At 37.6% G+C, this 22,857-nt stretch overlaps 1 protein-coding gene and 1 long non-coding RNA gene across 4 annotated transcripts; one reads left to right on the top strand and one right to left on the bottom strand.

Moving 5' to 3' along the window:
- Window positions 1-6,291: 6,291 nt before the first annotated feature.
- LOC143861067 (uncharacterized) lies at window positions 6,292-11,281 on the bottom strand. Of its 3 annotated transcripts, XR_013239871.1 has the most exons (12): window positions 11,128-11,281; window positions 10,294-10,444; window positions 9,888-10,084; window positions 9,711-9,770; window positions 9,342-9,421; window positions 9,087-9,179; window positions 8,928-8,979; window positions 8,749-8,834; window positions 7,240-7,293; window positions 6,784-6,925; window positions 6,617-6,698; window positions 6,292-6,522 (listed from the first exon to the last, which is right to left on the bottom strand). It is a non-coding gene; the product is annotated as an uncharacterized LOC143861067 (long non-coding RNA). The 3 variants fall into 3 exon arrangements; XR_013239874.1 differs by having other exon boundaries at window positions 6,292-6,533; window positions 9,711-10,084; XR_013239873.1 differs by having other exon boundaries at window positions 9,087-9,175; window positions 9,711-10,084.
- Window positions 11,282-12,774: 1,493 nt separating this feature from the next.
- On the top strand, window positions 12,775-22,857 carry LOC143850446 (cinnamoyl-CoA reductase 1-like). Its single transcript, XM_077359697.1, has 6 exons — window positions 12,775-13,058; window positions 14,866-15,035; window positions 15,639-15,824; window positions 19,376-19,538; window positions 22,302-22,491; window positions 22,579-22,857. The coding sequence occupies exons 1-6, from the start codon at window positions 12,938-12,940 to the stop codon at window positions 22,715-22,717; spliced, it is 969 nt and encodes a 322-aa protein (XP_077215812.1). The 5' UTR covers window positions 12,775-12,937; the 3' UTR covers window positions 22,718-22,857.

Raw genomic sequence — 22,857 nt, 5'->3', positions numbered from 1 at the left:
TCCTCATAGCTCTTCTGAGCACGGCGAAGGGCCCAAAAATGCCCCTTTGATTTTCTCTTTCTCTGCACACCATCTAGTCTATGGAAACCTTTCTTTGAGCAAACTCTCAATCTCTCGATTGCTCTCAAGTTCGTAGTATGTAGAAAGAGGGACCAAGGCTCTCTTTTATAGGCAAAAGCTCCTATAGAGCTTTACTAGAGTATCCAAATTCGCTTGGCAATTACACCCAAGATAGAAAGAGTAATTTGGGGTAACTTTCCTTATCCAAACATTACTAAACCAAATTTGGGGTAACTTTCCTTATCCAAACGTTACTAAACTTAATGGTTTCTAATATGTAATGAAAGGTTGCTTGAATGCAAAGCCACAAGCCTATTTATCAATTCTAGATCATTCAACAATGTTATAGAATTCCATTCCAAAAAGAAATTTTAATTTTGGAAACCCACATAAAGAGAGAAAACGTCCAACATAAGTCACTTTGCTAATCAGAGAATTTGGTTGAAGAGGGTAGCGAGAAGAAGTAGCAACTTGTGTTTCGGAGGCTACTTCGAAGCGAGGATTTGGGGATTTTTAAGCAAATTAAAAGTAGGGGAGAGAGAGAGAGAGAGAGAGAGAGAGAGAGAAGAGATTTAACATTTACAAGAGAGAGGAGGGAGGAGGGAGGGGGGGGGGGGCATCCGTAAAACTAAAGAGAGAGTGATGGGGAAAAATCACAAAAATCGGACCTTTTCTCTCTCGTTAGTTATTATGGATATTTCTCATAGTTTTATACTTTTATGGGGGCAAGGTTTCTGAGCTATAGCTCAGCCTGAGCAAGCCACTATAAATACACCATCTCCATGTTGGTTGACTTATCCAACCAATTCATTCCATAGAACCTCACATAGATATGATGTTCCTAACAAACCATCTCCATACAATCATCCTAACCATTCGATCTGTGGAAGCCCATTTTCTAGCCGTCCATTCTAAACTCCACAAATTAATGGTTACTATGATCCTATGGAGATGATTTCTTAGGGACACCCTACCTATGTTAGGTCCTATAGAATGAATGGGTTGGATGACTCAAACAACATGGGAGATCGTGTATATAGTGGGCTCCTCAGGCTGCGCGATACCTCAGAAACCTTTTCCCTTACTTGGGGACGAGGTTTCTGTGCTATAGCTCAGCTTGAGCAAGTCACTATAAATACACCCTCTCCATGTTGTTTGACTCATCCAACCCATTCATTCTATAGAACCTCACATAGATAGGGTATTCCTAACAAACCATCTTACTTTTATATCTATCTTCAAATTAAGGTATTTGATAGGCAAATTTCACAGAAAGCCATTTCACGACTAGCTTTGGCATTATAGAACAGCCACCCCACAAGAATTAATGAAAAAGACAAAATCAGCAAAAAAGTCAACCCCTGTGTGGCTGTTCTCACGTGCAAAAGTAAGCTGCGAAATGGCTTTCCGCAAAATTGCCTAGCAAATCCCTCAAATTAAATAGCTGATGGCCTCCTATGAAGTTTTAAAGTCCCATTTGTATATAGGAGTTCGCTAGCCAATTTCACAGAAAGCTTCACTTTTGCATGAGGAAAAAGCCACCTCATATGATTTAAATGAATAAGACAAAATGTGTTAAAAAATCAAACCGTGTGGCTGTTCTCTTGTCCAAAAGTGAGCCGTGAAATTGCCTACCAAATCCCTCGCATGTAAGTTTACCTTTTTTTAAATCTTATTGCATGTAAAGAGCTATTACGGTGGAATCCAAAGAGGCACCAAGTCTCCACATATGCTCTGTTCACTTCTTTCCCCTGATGCTATTTTTCCTGGAAAACAGCCCTTTTTTCCCTGACAAGACAGAATTTATGTGTTCACTTCTTTTCGAGGTAACAATATTATCAGATGTGGAATTTCTTATTTAAAAGCTGAAAATGACGTGGAAATTGACTTTTTCCCTGTTACTTAAGATTTGATTTCCGATTAAGGCTCTGTTCACTTCTCTTCCCCGGAAAGGAAAGGAAAGGATTTTGTTTTCCTTTCCTTTCCAGGTGATATGGCAGAAGGAAAAGGAATCCAGGAAACTGTCAAGGACAAGGTTTCATTTTCCTAGAAAAACCTCTTTCCGATATATTTAATCGGAAACCAAATCTCGAGTAACAGGGAAAAAGTCAATTTCCACGTCATTTTTAGCTTTTAAATAAGAAATTCCACATCTGATAATATTTTTCCCTGGAACAGAAGTGAACACAGAAATTCTGTCTTGTCAAGATCTTGTCAGAAAAAAAGGTTGTTTTCTAGGAAAAACAGCACCAGGGAAAAGAAGTGAACAGAGCCTTGACAGTTTTCCTGGATTCTTTTCCTTCTGCCATGTCACCTGGAAAGGAAAGGAAAAGGAAATCCTTTCCTTTCCTTTCCGGGGAAAAGAAGTGAATAGAGCCATAGAAAAACGAAAAAGAAAGAGAATCCGAAATGATAGTAAGAAACTAATGAATAAAATAGAAGGGTGATGATAAATGAGCCCCCAACAACACAGACACATTCATCGAACAATCCTAACTATCTGGTTAAGGGTCCCCTGTCTATTAAATAAGGATTAGCGGCCATTTTGTTGTTACACTTGCCTACATTGGTCATTGGAGGGCCATGCCCACTAAACTAGCTAAGCATGCATGTACAACCTTGCACCATAAAATAGAGTTTTGCAAGACATTGGGGGCCATGGACCCCCTCATGCTATATGTGCATCAGCCCCAGGTTAATAGGATCTTAATCAGAAGGGATTTATGCAACCCCCGCATTAGTTGCATGAGTCATTTTTGGGGAACTCTAAAATGTGTAATTAGTTGTAAGTTGGTTGAAATTAGTGACTGTGTCTACGTGGACTTTAAGCCACCGAATATAAAAATGAGAACTTATATGATGCCCGACCGTCAGGTTATAAAGGGCGGAGAGAGAAAACCATCTCCCCCTTGATTTTTAATCCAAGAGAAAGCCCTTTTTCCGACTTTTCCTTGGTTCAAAAACCAAGGCAGCAGGTTTTGTCTCTACCCGCCCTTTACATTCTCACGGTGGGGCATCATATAATTTCTCTATAAAAATAAACAACTTGTCCTAAGTTCACCTAAAACAGGTGGAACTTTCAATTTTCTTCATCCTCATAGCGTCATTCGTGTCTATGTGGACTTTAAGCCACCGAATATAAAAGGGAAAATTACATTTACACCCCCTCTAGTTTCTGACACATCCACTTCTAAATCAAAGCATGTGTTTTAAACAAATGGGTTTGAGACTCGAGTGAAGCATTCATTAGTTTGAGCGAACATTGGACATTTTCAGTTTTTCCGGCGTGCAACTCAGGACCGGGGGTGGGTCGGTCGACCGGCCCTGCCATTTTTTGCACTTTACATTTCATTTCTTTTCCAATCTTTTAGGGGTTTAGCCCGTTACTTGTCCTTATAATTTATCATGTTTTTGGGACCCTAATAAATGCTTAATCATACCTCAAACAACGCTAAAAGCTAGGATTGGATTCACAATCTAAAGTGACCTGACTTAACACTTGATCGTCACTTCAAGATCACTTTGTATTTTGGATCTTCTTAAGTCATTTGCGTGTATTCTATTTGTTCTCCAAGTTAGCTCCACACCTTAATTCAAGCTTCCTTGATTCTATACTCAATGAATTGCAAAAATCTACAACTAACATAAGCAACTACATTAGTAACACAAAATCACTTGTGTTAGTCATCATCAAAACAAGATGGTATAATTGGCCAAGGTAGAACCATTGGGCTTACAGGGGCTACAACAACAGCCGGTCACCGGGGTGACTATAGCAGTGGTGCAATTGATATAAAGAAAATGGAATTGAAATACAGATATAGCAGGGGTGCATTTGACATAGCAGTGGTGCATTTGATATAAAGATTTATGGCAAGGCTCTGGCAACTGATCCCCAAAGGCAAAAAAAATCTATCTCACAGTAACAATCGTAAGATTCATTATTTGCTTTAAAAAGACTACGACATGATTTATTTTTGAAAAGGGATTCCCTCTCTTGTATTCCTCTCCGGCCCTCTCATGCAACTTATCTTCTCTAGCTCTACTTTTTCTTTTTCTTTTTAATCATGACTACTCTTCTCATGAATCAAGAAAGGAATCCCAATCCTTTTTAGGTGTTATAAGTAGTTAGCTGCTCTTCAACCTACGCTTGAAACACATCAACAAAACCTTCATTTCATAGCCCGAGGCCTTGTAGTGGAAACAACTTCAAACTTCTATTTCCCCCCTATCTCTCAGATTTTATGACATAGATAAGGTGTGCCCAAAAAATCAGCTCCATCGGATCATCCTAACCCTTCAGTCTGTGGACGAACCGTCAACTGAGGTGGCCTACCTTATACAAATTGAAACTATAGGGGGGTGTACTTGTCACTTTTTAAACTATAGGGGTAGAAGTGGATGTGTCAGAAACTAGTGTGGGTGTAAATGTAATTTTCCCAATATAAAAATAAACAACTTGTCCTAAGTTCACCTAAAACAGGTGGAGAACTTGAATTTTTCTTCATCATTAAAGCATCTTTCGTCGACCCCTGACTGATTAAAATCATCTCACCTAAAACAGGTTGAGAACGTGAATTTTTCTTCATCATCAAAGCGTCTTTCGTCGACCCCTGACTGATTAAAATCATCTGAAACTATGATTATTGATAGGCCCACCAGTTGAAAGATTTGTATCGTTCAACGGTACATCTAATGCTTGTGGTGTGGAGTGAGCATCACGAGGAAGAGTAAAAAGGGCTCACAACTAGGGCTGCAACTCGGGTTGGGCGGGTCGGGTTTTGGAGAACCCAACCCTACCCGAGAAATATCTCGGGTCGGGTCGGGTTTTTCACGTTGACGCAATTTTTTAAGGAAAATTCTTGTTTGGCAAGGCAACTCAACTCATAGAAGTAGAAATTACACTCACATTACACTTGAATCAAACAATGATGTAATTACACTCACTTTACACTTGAATCAAACAATGCTGTAATCAAACAATGTTGTAATTACAATAAAACAATGCTGAATCAAACACTTGAATCAACTCAACTCATAGAAGCAGAAATTACACTCACATACAATAACAGTGGGTGCGTGGGTTTTCACTTTTAACTTTTAACTAACAATAGAAAAAAATGTACATACTATAACTTATGTAACTCGGGTTGGGTCGGGTCGGGTTGGGTCGGGCCCCTTCAAACCCGGCTCGACCCGAGATTCATGCGGGCTTTTGAATGCTCAACCCGGCTCGACCCGAAACCCATGAAACCTGAACCCAACCCTGGCTATTTTCGGGTCGGGTCGGTGCGGGTCGGGTAAAACTCGGCTCGAGTTGCAGCCCTACTCAGAACCTTTCTCAACTATATTCACTCGCACAAGTTTAGAAATGGGATGAAGTCGCATCCTATTCTTCAAGGACCACTTGGAATCACAAAGAAAAGACAAGATAGGAAGAAGTCCAACTCTCTTATGTAGACATCTTTCTTTCTTTTCTTAGATGACCATAAATACCCAATTTAAACATTTCTGTCTATTATGGCCGAAGAAGGATGGATCTGCCCTTTTATTTGAACTAGTAAAAGTGCACGTGCAAAGCACGTGTGGCTAAGGTATTTTAACAACACAATTTAGAATTTATCATTCAATTAATTAAAGGGGAGTGATAAATCGACCCCCATATATCTTAAATCGACTCCCCATGTCTTTCTCTCGCCTCTGGGTTAGAGAGAGAGAGACCCATGAGGGGTCGGTTTAAGATATTTGGGAGTCAATTTATCACTGCCTGTAATTAAATTGTCATTCAAATACTAATCAACCCAAAAGAATTTGAATGGAGAACATCTAATTCTGACCATTAAGTCAGAAATCTCTTTCTAACAAACTTGGGTAACTACAACATCGTTTTTCATGGAAAACATCCAAACTTAAAAAACAACCTAGAAAAGATCATAGCATCATCCAAATTCCAACCAACCAATCCAGACGAAATATAAAGCTATGTTGAAGAACGTAACAACACACCATCTTAATTGATTTCTTTCTGTCTTGCGTGAATAAAAATCTTAAACCGACTTCGATCTACCTGGAATCCAATGCTCATTGTGGCCTTTCTTTCTCAAGCATATAATGCTTGAGGAACCTCAAAAGGCTGCCCGTAATAGTTGACAGAAGCAAATACTATAACAGTAGAACCCGCAATTTCAACCACTCAGATCATGGTGATATCATGTGATTAACACAAACATATGATTCCTTACAAGTCTCTTAGAAACGTCTCATTTCATTAAAAATAAAATTCTGCATAGCCCTTTATTTTACACAACATCCTCTCTCCCCCCTGTAACAAGATTTCTATGTTGAAGCTTGACTATCAATAAAACCGAGTTTCTAAAGTCTCATCACTGCACCGATATAAATAATGACAGATCTGTATCCCAAAGCAAGTAGCAGCTCCAGCCCCACAAGAATCATCAACATCTTGCACGAGGCTGCCAAAAAGGGAAAAGGGAAAGTATTATTGGAACTGAAAGTACCGTGAGGAAATATGCCAGACTAACATTTAGATGGTTACCTGTATGCACTGCTAGTGTAATATTCAGTTATAAACCCAATAACCAGCCCATAAACCAGTGGCAACACTGAAAAACAGCTCCCTAACAAATCCAACTCATAGATTAGATGTAACAATAGACATCAATGCCCCACATTTGCAAAAACAGAATTAACTATAAGTTATACCAGTTCTTCACATCCTCCTCTACTCCAAAATTGAAAATTTTGAAGGCCGATGGGAGGCCAATCCAACTAACAACTGCAGTCCCAAGAGTCATCAGAATAATGGAGATGACAAGCTACTTCTTCAACCCAGCATGATGAAAAACTGAAAAAAAAGAAAGAAAAAACGAAAACCACTAAAATCAATATTGAAGAGGAAATGTAAATACATAAACTATACAATTCCCCGTCATAAAAAAAACAGCAATCATACAACCCAGCATGATTTATGATAATATCCATCTAAATTAATCATATTCATACCATTTCCATCAGAAATGTTTTTTCTTGTAATCGAAACAAGCCCTCATAATCCCTTGATAAGTACATTTTTCTCTAAGGTGAAGATCAGATGATAACTGTGTGATGAAAATAAAAAAGAAGAGAACTTATTGAACTTCAAAGTAGCAATGAACTCACAAATCGAATCAGTCCTTGTATAATGCTGCAACTCACTGGATTTATGTACTATGACTGTATAACAAAAACTCAGGGTCAGTGCGAAATACAAAATTGGAGGCATCACTTACAAACAATTCATGAAACACCCAAACTACAACTAATGCAAAGAAGAGGCAAAATAAAAGACTTGAAAAAAGTCCTAAAACTTGTACCTACCTACAGTCTTAAATCTCTTACCAATCACCGTAAACCCTTTCCTAACAAATTCACCACCCTAATCCCTCCTACTCAATCGGCCATCATATCGAGTCCCTTCATGATAGTTCCATAACCCCATCTCAACAGTTATACCTCCAAGATCCCACCAATCCCTCCACAGTCACAATAGCCCCTACTATCCATCCCAACAATCTACTAAATCAATTCTCAAACCATTAAGACACATGCCCCTTATTCCTTTGAACCATCACTTGTCAATAATTAAACTTTTAACCATTTCCTTTAATCCTTGAACCCTGCTGATGTGATTAAGATCAACAATCCTAAGTCAATTTTCCTAACCAATCCTACATCAAAATGTTTTTGTTGTTTCAGTTTCTAGCTGTAGTTTAAAAAGTCCAAATGCTTACAAAATAGTTTATTAGTTGTGTTTAAGAATATCATGTGCAGCCATCATATACATCCCGTTTTTCATATTTTAATAGATTTTGTAGATAAAGTTCGCACATTTTAAGTAAAAAATGTCCCTATCCACCGGGTGTAGGCATTAACAGATAACAAAAATAGGAAAAAAACCCTGAAGCATTTTCTCCACACATACCAAAAATTTCAGAATACACTAATTGAAATAGAAGAAATACTTAAAGGTAAGAATTCACTTCAACTGATTCCCTCTTAATCAAGGTCAAAATGATGTGACTTTGGACTAATTCTGAGCTCCTCACTTCCCAAAGCCATCCTTCAATTAGAGCCTTTGGCCTCCACTTTTATTGTTCCAACTTCCAACAAGTCAGTTTGTAAACAGGATTGCTTAGAAACTATACTGATCACCTTTGAAACAGGTTACTTCTATATGCATCTCACCGCAGCTATGAAGCCTCCCAATGAACCTAATTGTATGGATCACCATTTTTCGATCAATCAAACAATTAATTTCTTGTAAGTGTCGAAGCTCACTGCTCCTGCTTGCTGCCAGCACCCAAAAACTGGTTGCCTATTTTTTTTTAAAAAGACAATTAGTAAAAGTTATATAAGCACTTAGTTCACCGAAGACAATAAAAATCTGATAACTTCTATACTTACGAAATTTTATAACTTCCATAAAAAATTGTTACATTTTAGGTGGAGATATATACAATATGAAAGGCATGTGTTGTTTTTTACGATAAAAAATAAAGCCTGTTCTCACTATTTTATCATCAACCATGGCATCAACACATATTTCAAGACACATAAGATGTCGTTTTAAGAGGAAAAAGAAATAAAGAGAAACAAATTTAAATTTGTGATTATGAATATCAATTATACCATCAACTTTAGGTCCACATTCTTGTTCCCATTCAATAACTGCCCATTGTGCCTCCAAGTCCAAACCCGGTCTTAATTCATGATAACTGCAAAATTCAAGCAATGATAAAAATAAAAAGGAAGGAACATAGCTTTGGGATGCTGAGCTTTGGGGAAATTAAGGCCTTCTAATAACTCACAATGCAGCCAGGTACATTCAGCCCATGGATATTTCCAACACCTGGCATATTGCTGAGAAAGCACGTGCAATGTTCTTAATGGAGATTTAAGGAGAGATAGAGACTTATTTAAAAAGAGAGATTTACATTTTAGGAAAGAAATTCGGGAGAGAGAATTACATTTATGAAAGAAGATACAAATGAGAGAGGAGACATTTCTAGTGAAAGTTCACAGGTAGTTAAGAGGATTCCCGTGGAGAATCCTTATCCTACCTACAATAGCAACACAACATGAATATTGAAAGTTATAAGCACATCATGAATCAATCTAGGATACACCCAAAATCAATCAAAGTTATACATAATGCATGAATGAAACAAACGAAAAAGTGAAATATAATAAGATTAATGATAAGAAAAATCAATTCAACTCACGCAATTCTTTGGGATGTTGGGCTTTGGGGAAACTGAGGCCTTCCAACAACTTACGATACAGGCGACGTCGATGACCTCCTCTATATGTAGAAAATATTATAAACTGGAAACAAATTCAGGGCAAAAAACATATCTGGATACTAAAAATAAGAGAGAAGCAAAATGAACTTAAGGAACAAAAAACAAATCAAAGTATGGGAGAATCACTAAATCCCAGGAGCAATAGAGGAAGCCAAAACCCCTGATGCTGACGATGATGACATCATCTCTATGCGGAAAAGATTCTAAGCAGACAATAAATTGAAGGAAAAAATGCCCAGAAAGAGAGACACTTTAATCGCAAAAAAATAAAATAAAATACATGGATACCTAGTAATAATCGTCATAGTAGCTTTTTCAAAATCCAAATGCCAATTGAAAAAGGATCTTCTGATCAATCCAGAGACCATTTTGATTCCATTAGTAATGGGGATTCGTAATATCACACATTGATCAATCGTAAAAGAAAGATCGATTCTTTGGGATCCTTCCTTTCGAGCTACAGACCTGGGCAGAGAGCAATAAGAGGCAGACCAAACCATTCCATGAGTGCAAGCTGTAGAAATTGGCCACAATCCCTTTCTTTCCATGGAATTTTATCCACACTTCAAAAACCCCATATGCAAGTGCCATTCCTTGCAGAGACAGATGCACAGATTTCTTGAAACTCCTCGACCCTGGCACACATCTATGTACTAAAATAGCTGCCACAGAAAATTAGAATTATCAGCAGAGCAACAAAGAGAAGAGGGTCTTTCTTTTCAGCTCAAAATTACCCCTTTTTTCACTCCCTACAGACCAAAAACTGAGAAAAGGGGACATGGTTTTTTCTCCTTTTATCGTTTGCAGAGGTTGTAAGTATTCACATCAAATTTTAACAGAATTTAAAAATGGGTTGTGGGTTTGTATCTACCTTCTCCACTGACAAGTATGTAACCGTTTACCATAAAAAGAGGATGCAAGACCTGTACATAGGGAAGAAGATTTATGGATGCTGTTGGATCCTTCTGACGTGAAGTACATCAGCTCCTCTGAAGTCATTGATACACTGCTGTTGGGTGTCCCTAGTGATGAAAAGGGGCGCACTTATCATTTCCCAATAAATACTAAAATACATCTCAGCCATGAAATTGTCTACCTAAGAAGAAAAACACAAATGCATACACTGCTGTTGGGTGGCCCTAGTGATGAAAAGGGGCGCATTTATCATTTCCCAATAAATATTAAAATACATCTCAGCCATGAAATTGTCTACCTAAGAAAACAAAAATACAAATGCCTACTGATCTTCAGCAAAGACACCACAAAAAACAAGTGTATTTTTTTTCAAAATTCAGATAAAGAACTCGGGAAGCTAACAAGTGCCCAAGCTCTTGGAATATGTACCTCTTTTGATCCTATCAGTAACCAAGGGAAATCAAATTTCCAATAAAATTGCTAATATAATCCAAAGGACAAATAAAATCTTAAGCTATGAATATCAAAAGCTCTGAAGGCTATGCTTTTAGAAGAATAAAAAAGCTAGAAATACCAATCATTCAAATAAACAAAGAAAAATTGAGAAAAGCAGACAATACAGAGGATAACTTTTCAATTAAAATGAAAACAGTTGAGTGACCAAAACAACCATTGCAAACAAAGGGTAAAATTGTAATTCAACCTCCAATTGAAAAGGAAAACTGAGTCGTTAGCTATCAACCAGATAGTGGAGAAGGAAAAAGCTAGTTTTGAGACAAAAATCTCTCACCTTGCTACTGCAATCATTCCAGAGATAAGCGCAATTACCCAAACCCACAGCCAACACATTATACGACGGCCGAAGACCAATAAACAAGATTCAGATAAAAATAATCTTGCAACGCAAGAGCATTCTTGTAGCAACTCCCAGACATGAAAAATCGAAGTAGTTGAACAAAATAAAATAAAAAAGATAAAATTCCACTCGAAATTATAGCCTGTTAAAAAACCCAAAAAAAAAAAAAAAAACTTACCTTGTAAGGGATTTCATGGAACCTTCCTGAATATGATTCTACTGGAGTGGTGCTGGACAACGAAGGCGAACTCATCCCATCATATCCTGGCCAAAACCCAGAAGATTTATTGGCGAAACAACCCCAGAATCAGGCACGAAAAGCAGAGTCCTCTGATCTGCTAGGAGATGGTTCTGGAGGAGGGTGAAGGAAAAGAAGTTGTTTCCAGAGAAAGCTTACTTCTGGACATCATAGGAGACAGATTGAGTAGGGAATAAGAAGGTCTTCAAGAACCCATTTGATTCTCCATTGAAGAGATTGGAGAATCACCCATCCAGAGATTGAACCACAGAAGCTCACCTGCATTGATTCACAGAAACAATCAAAACCTAGTAAACGAATCAAGAAACCGCTCATGCATCATCAAATCACAGATACATTATCCAGATCGTAAATAATAAATAGAGGAGAACGGAGAAAATGGCAAAAATTTCTTGCATTTCTGTCCATCTGTTTATGCAAACAAGAGCCATAAGCAAGAGATAGTTCAGACGACAGGTGTTGGCCTTTGGACGACAGGTGTTGGCCTTAGGACGACAGGTGGAGAAGAGCAGCTATCATAGGTGGAGAGAGAGAGGTGATGAAAGTCTCGAAGGGAGGGGGAAAATAGTAGCGTGCAGAGAAGAAGGGCATGCATTCGAAGCGGATGCGGTGACTTGTTGGCGTTTCCAGAAGGGTAATTGTGTGGAGGAAAAGACCAATATAGATTCAGTAACGGACGTATAGGATTAAGCCTTACAAAATATCTTAGGAATCAAAAGTTATAGGGACAGACACATAGGGGGACAGAGGAGGAATTCTGATAGAAGTTGGTTGACGAAAATACAGGGTTTAGGCTTTTAGAATAGTAAGGATTAGACCCCGCTTTTACGTAAGTGCTTACGCATGCAAATCACAAAGGATTGATCTATCTATCCATAAAATTAATGATATTTCCACCCCCTTTCTCAGCTTATCCACCCCTTTTGTTTGACTATTTCTGAGCATTCTGCTTAGAAAAGTGCTCATTAGCAAAGTTGCATAATATTTCCCAATTGTCATATATATGAGGCCCAGCCCAATGTTACAATGGTTATGGACCTTGGCTACTGGGTTAGTACAAGATGGTGTGATAAGCACACCCTTGATATTTGATCCAACGGCAATCGACTTTTTAATTATCAAGAGCTTCTCATATTATCATTCCTTAATAAGGGTAGCCCTTCTTTCTGCAAATATTGGGTTGGGCTCAAGAGTGTCATTATCAAACAGACCTAGGCATGGGCTTTACTATAGGTTGAGCGCACTCATATCCAGCCCATTCCCAAAAACAAAGGCTCATCATATAATTTCTCTAGGATAAAAACATCATAAAAAGAAGATAGATGCATAGTACATGTGACTGCTACCTAGTTTCCTGGAACTTGACTTGGTCGAACCAAGAAGAAAACTATAAAAAGTCAGTTCAACAGGAGGACGTGAAAGATATAGCCATAGTCTGATCAACTAGAGAGAGAGAGAGAGAGAGAGAGAGAGAGAGAGAGAGAGATGGAAATGGAGAAGAAAGAGAGAGTATGTGTAACGGGTGCAGGAGGGTATGTGGCATCATGGTTGGTGAAGCTTCTCATCTCTAAGGGTTTCATGGTTCATGGGACGGTCAGAGACCCAGGTTCTTTTTTTATTTTTCTCTTTTTATCATGGGTATTTTTGTATCTGGTTATGTTTTTATATGAGTAGCTTGCAGACAATTTATTGGGTCTTTTGCTTGTTTATTTTTTATATTAGGTTGTGGATCCTTCAATTGAATATGATTTTATTTCGTTTTCTTAGCATATTGAGGTGATCCTGGACATTTTTAAAAAAATATATATTTTGGTATGTTTTAGATCTTTGGATTTATAATTTTGAAGATGATTTTACTTGGGTTTATGTATTTGAACTAGGGGTGGCAAAATTGGCCGAACCGAACCGGAACCGAGCCGACACCGAACCGAAAATTCAGTTTTGGTTTGGTTAAACCAAACCGATTCAAATTTCGGTTTGGTTTGGTTTGGGGATCAAACCGAACCGAAACCGAATATCTCTAATAATTATGAGTAAGGGGTGGTAAAATTGGCAGAACCGAACCGAAACCGAACCGAAAATTTGATTTTGGTTCGGTTTCGGTTTGGTTTGGTAACCAAACCGATTCAAATTTCGGTTCGGTTCGGTTTGAGGGTCAAACCGAACCGAAACCGAACCATTGCCACCCCTAATTTGAACTCTTATTTCTTCTGATTTTTCTTCATTAACATGTGTATAGTTAATACCTGAACTAATAGATGGGTTTGTCACCAGGGGCGATGCCAGAAATTTGCACAAAGGGGGGGGGGGGGGGGGGGGGGGGCAAAAATTATAGTAATTTTTTTTCTCCAAACAAAAGAAAGCACTATTATAGTTTCCAAAAAAACCCCTCATATGTTCGTTGTTATATCCCAAAATTTTTTCTCCATAACACTCACCCTCTGTTATGTATAGATTTCTATATTGTACCGTCAATTTTAAACCTCCATAAATTGGAGGGTTAGGATCATCCAATGGAGAAGATATTTTGGGGCACATCTTATATACATTAGGGCCCAACAAATGAACGGTTTGGATCACCCAAATAATGTGGGCCTTGGCTGCACCCTCATACATGACCGGCCATCCTCTGAAAGATGTCTCTCAAGGGATCTAAGACCTTTCAATTAAATGGAGTGCAAATATTAGATTATGCGTGTGTGTGTCCTATTAGTACACTTTGATTTAGGAATCAGAGGTGAAAAAATCATCTCCATAGGATGATCCTAACCCTCTAATATGTAGATAAATTACATTTAGAAATATCTATAGATTGAAGAGTTAGGATCATCCAATGGAGATGATTTGACGGGCAAGGGTGCAACAAATCAACGGTTTGGATTGTGAGGAAAATGCCGATTATTTAGGATTCTATTGATGGTATTTAAGAGAAGGATTTATTTCAAAATCAATGCCAGCCTGTCTGTTTAATTGTTCTTTTTTCTGCTAGGATTTTCTTGAAATTTTCAGACATCAACTTATGACATGCTGTTTGTGTTATTTGATGAATTTTATATATTTGTTTTTAATTTGTCATTTTCTGTGTTGGAAGTGTAAAGATGGAATTATGCTGCAAATGACTATAGTTTGTCAGAGTGGAAGGAGTAAGGGGTGTAGAAATTGCATGGATAGTTACGTTGTTTGGCCAATGTCACTGGATGAATTGCTATATATAGTGATTTTGTGCCACTTCTCAGGGAGGTTTATAAATTCAAGAAAATTGAATTATTGTTATTTTTTGTTATATGTGTGTGTGTATGTGTTTGTGAAATTCTATTGGAAAAATTTGTAGTGAACTTGACGATGCATTTCAGTTTGTTAGGCTCAAACTCTGTCTTATAACTTCTTTTTTATTCCACCAAAATATCTTGCAGATGATGAAAAGAATGCCCATTTGAAGAAATTGGACAATGCCTCAGAGAACCTACAGCTCTTCAAGGCAGACTTGCTGGATTATGGTTCCTTATGCAGAGCCATTACAGGATGTGATGGAGTTTTCCATGTTGCAAGTCCCGTTCCAGCAGGCAGTGTGCCCAATCCAGAGGCAAGACAATCTCACAATTGGGCCATTGGATTGCATATATCATTGGTCGAATACTGTGATTTCATATAGTCAATGGTCAGATACTATGATACCTAGACATGTCTATTTAGCCATTTTTTTTCTTCTAAAAACATGTTTTAGAGTTTAGACAGAATACCCATGTCATATTCATATCCAGAATTTAAGAAATACTGAAATCAGGGTAAATTTTTTAGCATCCTATATTGAATAGAGGTCATTTTCAACCTTTTGAACCATGGTCGCCCTGAATTTCAACCCGTCATCTATTTTGACACAGGAAATTTTGAGTTGCACCGACCAGTACAGTGTGAGCACAATATAGAATAGAAAAAGACATCTTACATAGATTCTACTGCGTATTTCCTTTTTAGCAAATTATAAAATCCTACTTTTTTTGCTCCAAAACCAAAATGCAACTAATAATTTAACATGTTATTGTGCATGTGCCACCCAAATTGAGCTAGTAATTTAGCAAATCGTTGTCTATGAACTACTTTCCCTTTTCATGGAGCCTTAACTAATACTTATCTGAAGAGTTATTCGTTTGAGAATCTTGTTGCATAATGGTGTACTATATTTCAGATTGAATTGGTTGAACCTGCAGTCACGGGTACATTGAATGTACTAAAGGCAAGTTTAGAGACAAAAGTAAAACGAGTTGTCTATGTGTCATCCGTTGCTGCTGTTGTGATGATCCCAGAGTGGCCAAAAGATGGAGCTATGGATGAAGATGTTTGGTCTGACCTTGAATATTGCAAGACAACTGGGGTAATTATTTGACATTATCTATCATTTAACAGTTTTAATTTCTGGGAACTCAAGAATCGATTACTGCTCAGATATTCTCTCTTGACACAGTAGTTAAGAGCTAAATGATCTCATAGGGTCTAGAATTTAAATTGGTCTCACTCGATATTTAAATGAATTACTGTTCCTGGCTTTATTTTACGACAAAATATAAGAACGAGCAATCAGATTTCTTAATGGTTCAATCACACACACACACACACGCACACACCAAAAAAAAAACAGAAGAAAAAGCTAACAATTGATGTACTCAATTGGACTCAATTTTGGCCCTGTGGAATCAACAAAACCTCCTTTCACTCACCCAAGTAAATAAAAAGCTTGCCTCATCAATCATGGACACTTGATTCTACTTGGTTTTACCTAGGTGAAGTTCTTGTTCTAGCTTCAATCAACATCTTATAACAGATTATTTAGGTTCTGTTTATCTGATGACTGAGAGATCGAAAATAACCATACTCGACCCTTTGTTACTCACCTTATGAATTCTTTCTTTTTGGCCATGGGTTTGGTTCCTGGCCGCTGTTCTGATGAGGACTATGTTGACCTGGGGAGCAAGAGCAAAGGCACATAAACCTAAACAGCAGAACAATATGGACTGATAATCGTGCATCCATTTACACAATAAGAAAATGGATACTGAACACCAATAAGGACATACACCGGATTTTAAATTTAGGTTTCGGTTTTGGTTTCAGTCGCCACGGAATGGAAAGATTTCGGTTTCGGTTGGAAATTTCAGTGGAAATCATCACATAAGCACAACTACACATAGAAATCATCACATAAGCAAGACAGTCAACCATAATGGTTTAAAAATATTGAACACCTAGTTTCACATAATTTCACATATAATTTAGTACATGCCAAATTTCACATATAATTCATATAAATATTTATACATACTACATGCACCACATTTCACATGCAATTCATATAAATATAATTATGTATTACAGAAAGTAAAGCATACCACTATTACACTTGCAATTTTGTTTATGCATTTCAGTTTTAGTTTCGGTGTGTATGGAAACGGAAGCATTTCGGTTGTTTCTTGTTAGTTTCGATGGAAATTTAAATGGTCTAAGGTCTAAGGTCTATGGTAAGGTGGAGACTCGAGAAACCAGGAAACCCAAGGGATATGAAACTGTCCACTTTCTTAGCTGCTACTTTTTTACTGCACTACCACATTGAAAAAACTAAACTAACAGCTGTCCCTCTCTACAACATGTAGAAGAAGAGAAAAATATCTAATTGACACAAAGATGTGGGACTAAACCCTGTTAGCAGATAAATGAAACACTAATTAACATAATGCTAGAATGTGCTCTAGATTGGTTATCATAAAATTTCACTAGGAGGACCTTCCGGCCAAAGTTATAATAATTTATTTATAGATTTTGTTTGCTTGTTGGTTCCATCACAAGTGTTATATTTAGAACTCTTTTTAGCTATAGGTTTCAAGTTTTTATCAGTGAGAGAACCTGACCCGACCAGGAAATGACAATTGAGTTGAACTTAGTTGAGTTTGAGTAACTTCGGTGCTACAAAGAGCATTCTTTTGGGATTATTCTGATTATTACCCTGTGACGGATTCAATGGCGTGATCATGGCAAGGTATGTAAGACACAGAAAATGCAAGACAAATGAGAAGCACTGATCTTTCTATTAACAAATTAAATAAGATCTGATGACGGGAACCTTGGCCGTTATTGTGGAGGTGGATGCGATTTGAGATTGCTGGAGTGTGCTTGAGGGACCTTGGGTCCTTCGCTGCTCTAGGATTTTCCTCTGTTTAATCTCTTCTTTATTTAGGGTTAAAAGGGCAGATGACATGGTCTGCTTATGAAAAGCTTTTTTGTGCTTTTGGTGGAAGGTTTAAGTGAGTAATGATGGGTTTGCTCTGGATTTTATACTGTGGGGGATGAATTTTACAGATATCCGAGAGGTGCTTGAGGAACCTTGGTTCTTCGCTGCTCGTGATTTCTCTTGCCAGTGGATGGATAGCCTACAATTGTAAGGAAGGAATAAGGATTCTAAAAATCTGAGGGTATGGTTTGGTGATGGTGTCAGTCTCGAATGGTGCTAACAATCTTGCAGCTCTTGTGTTTCATCTGGAAGGTGCAGCCGTGGGACACCAATAGATGTTTCTTTTAAGGTTTTCCTGATAATGTTCTTTTTCTTTATCTGTTCCTCGGCCTTTTGGAGGGTACTCCACTGGCCGTCATGATGTACGTAATGGGATGGGACTACTTGTCCCCAATCTTTGTACATCTTTAATTATAAATATTTATACGTGTCAACTTTAAAAAAAAATTAACAAATCAAATAAGGTCAAAGGTTCATCCATGTGATGTAACCAGCACAGCCTGTGTTAGCGTTCTTATCCATGACTAGACTATAGACGGAGTTGAGACCACACACTTGATATTGGAGACAGTTCAGTGGGAGTGGTGAGAGAGGCTACTATTTATGTTACATTTGTTCCTTCAATTAAGAAGACTACAGTTATCCATCCTAATATTTTGCAATGTAAAAGTCCATCCATTGTCTGGACCATCTTATGCTATGGCCAAAATGGTCAAATAGCTTGAATGGAGAAATGTTATGAATTGCAAACCAAGCGTTATATCAGACACATCTTCCCTAGATATTCTTAAATGCTCATTTCTTACAGTATTTGATTATTTGAAATTTTCGCTCCAGCTAATTTTGTCAGAGCCCCAATTGCTTTATCAGTTAGTCAATATCAAGGTAGCATCTGTGATATATGGAAGCTTGAACCATGGTTTAAAATTTCGGGGCAGACACCGAAAGTACATAGATCCTTCACATAAATCCGAAATTTTGCCGAAATTTACTAGATTTCCACCGAAATCTTGTAAAATACCGAAATAGTCTTCCAAAATTTTACATGATTTTGTCCGAAATTTCGTCCTAAACCGAAAAATTTCGGTTGTGGCCGAAACCGACATTTGAAACCATGGCTTGAGCTCCAGTCAAAGCAATCCAGAAACCTGCCAATTCTAGTTTAAGCATATTAAGCATAAAGCACTGAAGACATGTCAACTGCGTGGAGTAATAGACAATTTGACGGACCAGCCATCTTATTGGCGTGTGACATCAAATGTTCTGCCCCTTTAAGAGTATAGAAAGAGAGTTCTTGCATGCAGGAAACTTTGGAATTTAGTCAATATTGAAATGTAGCTACATGCACTAGTTGATTTCATTTTATATGGTATCGTATGAAGGTCCTAAAGGTTTCTTAAACACATGAAACTATCCCGTCAATAACCCACTCATTTCTAGTGAATGCAAGCCATCTTCCACCCCATGCTCTCAGGTCTAACACATGTGATGATCGGAACTTGATAGCTGCTATCGAATAAAATTACCTTGATTATGTTTCTTATTATGATATGGACTGTAGTTCTTCTCGGATCTCTGAAAGTAATGGCTGGGAAGAAAGGTTTCTATTTATAGGCTAAGCACACATTTCATTTTGGTGCCAGAACTGGTATTGCTTTTCCAAAACAGCGGCAGAGAAAAAGGCATTGGAGTATGGAGAGAAAAATGGGCTCGATGTTGTCTCAGTTTGCCCACCCTTCGTTTTTGGACCACTGCTGCAACCCACTGTGAATTCCAGCAGTTTGTTTCTCATCAGGTTATTGACAGGTCTTTACTCATATTAAATCTTTTAATGACTTTGTATTTAATTTAATTTTAATATCCATTTCATGTTGCAAGTTTCATGGAGATAAAGATATGCTTGTATTTTTTGTATGTTTGTTAGTGTAAATAGAGCTATTTATGCCATTTTTTCCTCTCTACCTTCTCCATGTTGGAAATAAATTTCATCAGTTGAATCTAAACAATGTGTCTTTAGCAGATTCTATAAACAATGATGAAAAACTCAAACTCAAAACCAACTTCTTGAAGCACCCAAAATAACATGAAAAGAAAAAAACATAAAACATTTATCTTCTCTAAGATGGAAACAACACCCTATTCTCTCATTTGGATATCCTATCAAACATCTTGAAAATCTGATTAATGTTAATTTCTAATAGTCCAAGCTTTGTTTACTGTTCGATTGATTTGGGATGTGTATGTGTCTTCTGTGGTTAATCAAAATCTGTTAATAGATGGGACTCAATTGTGACCCTTCGTGGAGCTTTGAATGTGCTGGGCTCTTTGTGTTTTCCTGCTTATAGCAGTGAATGATAGTAAAGGGCGGCTCTTAATTCAGATAGGAAGATGTCAAAAAAAAAAGTTCGAACAGATGGATAGCCTTTAGTATATAAATCAGCATATGAACTGGAGATCATGCCCACATTGCTGCAAAACTCCAACTAAAAAGTAGCAGACCAGGAATGGATCACTCCTCTACATCGAGCTGTCATTTGGAGTTCCTAAAATCCATCTGTGTTGATTTTTATCCGGGCCAATGGGTGAGGTTCCCACTTCACCCGGATAATGTTAGGGTGTTGTGAGAAAACTGATGATTTATTGTTCGATGGAAAAACAAATAAATGGAGAAATCAAATAAAAATTAAAAAACACCATCAAGAATACAAAAGATTTATGTGGTTCATCATGTCTTGTGACTCTGTCCATGGGCGAAGGTGATCTAAGAACTTCCACTATATGCAAGGATTACAAAGTACAAGATACAGTCTACATCGAAGACCTTATATAATATTCCAACCTTAATCACAGTATAAAAGTTTCACCCGAGCCCGGATACTATGTGACTTTTCATATTACAAAATATCCCTATTCTAAGTTTCGACGGCACTGCCCCTCTTCGGCTAACCACACACAGGGGCCCTTTGGGATAGTAATTCAGTGAATGAAAGACAAGTTGTAGATTGTAGTAGTGTAGGTATCTAAGTGTTAGGTCGTGAATGATTCGAATCGTTTATTGCATTATTTTACTTTTGCAATGACATCGAATTGTTAGAAAGTAAACTTTAATAGCAAGTTGAATCAACTTGGAAGAGTTTCAAGTTGACTAAACCGAGTTTTAGTAATAGGGTTTGTTTTTTTTTTTTTTAAATATTAAAAAAGAAAAGAAAACGTAATAGGGTTTTTTTCTATCTGTAATGAATTGCATATTAAGAACATACACACACATATAGATAGTATTCAGTTGTATCTAAGGAATTAATGTGTTCTTTTGTTTCTTTGATTAGATATAAGACATTTTTGTCCATATATCTCTTTTACTGTTTGTACATATTGCAACTTTCCCTTTTTTGATAGGTAATTGTGCTTCATCCAAACTTGTATTTACACATGCAATTTTTTTTTTTTTTTTGAAAGATGACTTATATTGATAAAGAAATAGTTTTACAAAGTAGGGGACAAGTTGTCCCCACTTTTCATGGCCAAATCGCCCATGTGCTTACATCTTTGAAGCGAGCCAGACATTACATTCGCTGGTGGTTCTCCAATTCAGGAGCCACGTATATTGACATAGCATCCAGCAATGTCCCGTCCTTGGCCAACCGCTCAGCCATCACACATGCAAATTACATGTTTATGAGGCCAGCTGGGTATTCAAACTTAGCACCCATGTTGCAATTGCATCTCCATATCATATGACTGCAACGCTTGAAAGTCGTTCCTTTGTGCACGTGCGCACGTGCTTGTCAGCTTAAATACTGCAAAGTTTTATGTATGCCACTTGGCTACTGTGATGTTTTTGATGATGCTTTTACTGGTTTATGAATTAGATGAATACTTCGTTGGTTGAGATTAGTGAAAGTTTGATCTCCAAAAGAATATCCTTTTTGGCAGTCGAGAAATTTTTTTCCATGGAAGGTTATTTTATCCAGTGGAGGGAGGGAGGGAGGGTGAGAAGTGGCTGAAACACAGGGAAAAGAAAAACTCTGCACAAAATAGAATTTTCTTTTTTCCTGTTTTCAGCCACTTCGCACCATCTCCTCTTTCGTGTCCTCTCAATTCTTTCTGACTCCCGCTCTCCCTACTCCTCTATCACCACTTGGTAAACTAATAACGCCCTCTCCATTCCATGAGAAAAAAGGTTCCATGGTTGCCAAACATGGCCTAGGTGTGCAAATATGCAATGACCATTTTGTTTTTTGACAATTAACTCAATGAAGAGGCAAGTGATATCTCTTGCAAATCAAGTCTAAAGATATGCCAGTGGATTCTGGACATGATTAGCATCTTGTTGTTATATAGCTAGCTGCTTTTTTGTCAAAATTGGTTATAACCCATCTTTAATTGATTTTTCTTTCAATAAACCGGTGATAGTTGAACATATTATGCCATGACAATGGAGCTGATTTTTCTTTCAATAAACCGGTGATAGTTGAACATATTATGCCATGAAAATGGAGCTTTGAACCCTGCACTTCTATTCCTTTAACCATTCAGATCAAACTTCCATCTGACTTGAATACAAAACAGGAGAATATGAGACCAGGGAAAACAGAGTTCATTTTATGGTCGATGTGAGGGACGTAGCCGAAGCCCTGCTGCTGGTATATGAGAAACCAGAAGCATCAGGAAGATACATAGGTGCAGCGCATTCGATTCACATTAAGGATTTTGTAGAAAAGTTAAGGAGCATGTACCCAAACTACAACTACCCCAAGAGGTAAGCATATTTACTACTACATTAGACCAATATAATTAGATGGGTTTTTACTTTTATCCCCATTTATATTTGTTTTTCTACTGGCAGCTATACTGAAGTAGATAAACAACCGAAACTGAGTTCAGAGAAGTTGAAGAGATTGGGGTGGAAGTACAGGCCATTAGAAGAGACTCTTGCTGACACTGTTGCATGCTTTCAAAAGGCAGATCTCTTGGACAAGGATTAAAGGACTTCCTTATTTCATCTTTCTTTCCTTGCTTTTGATACTCAATAATGTGTTACATCAATAAGTATAAACTGAACCTCAAGTTTATATTGCATATGGGAAACTGCCATGGCTGTCGTTCGGGCGTGGGCCTTTCCAAA

This window comes from Tasmannia lanceolata, unplaced genomic scaffold (genome assembly GCF_043159265.1).
Source record: "Tasmannia lanceolata isolate RefF3 unplaced genomic scaffold, GAP_Taslan_0.1 ptg000003l, whole genome shotgun sequence".
Lineage (NCBI taxonomy): Eukaryota > Viridiplantae > Streptophyta > Magnoliopsida > Canellales > Winteraceae > Tasmannia > Tasmannia lanceolata.
This window is presented reverse-complemented; position numbering and strand designations above follow the sequence as displayed.

Bases quoted from the DNA above. Each gene is read 5' to 3' on its own strand.
- LOC143850446 (XM_077359697.1), top strand. From the start codon at position 12,938: ATGGAAATGGAGAAGAAAGAGAGAGTATGTGTAACGGGTGCAGGAGGG. The intron at 13,059-14,865 runs GTTCTTTTTTTA...AATATCTTGCAG, and splicing joins TGGGACGGTCAGAGACCCAG to ATGATGAAAAGAATGCCCAT. The intron at 15,036-15,638 runs GCAAGACAATCT...ACTATATTTCAG, and splicing joins GCAGTGTGCCCAATCCAGAG to ATTGAATTGGTTGAACCTGC.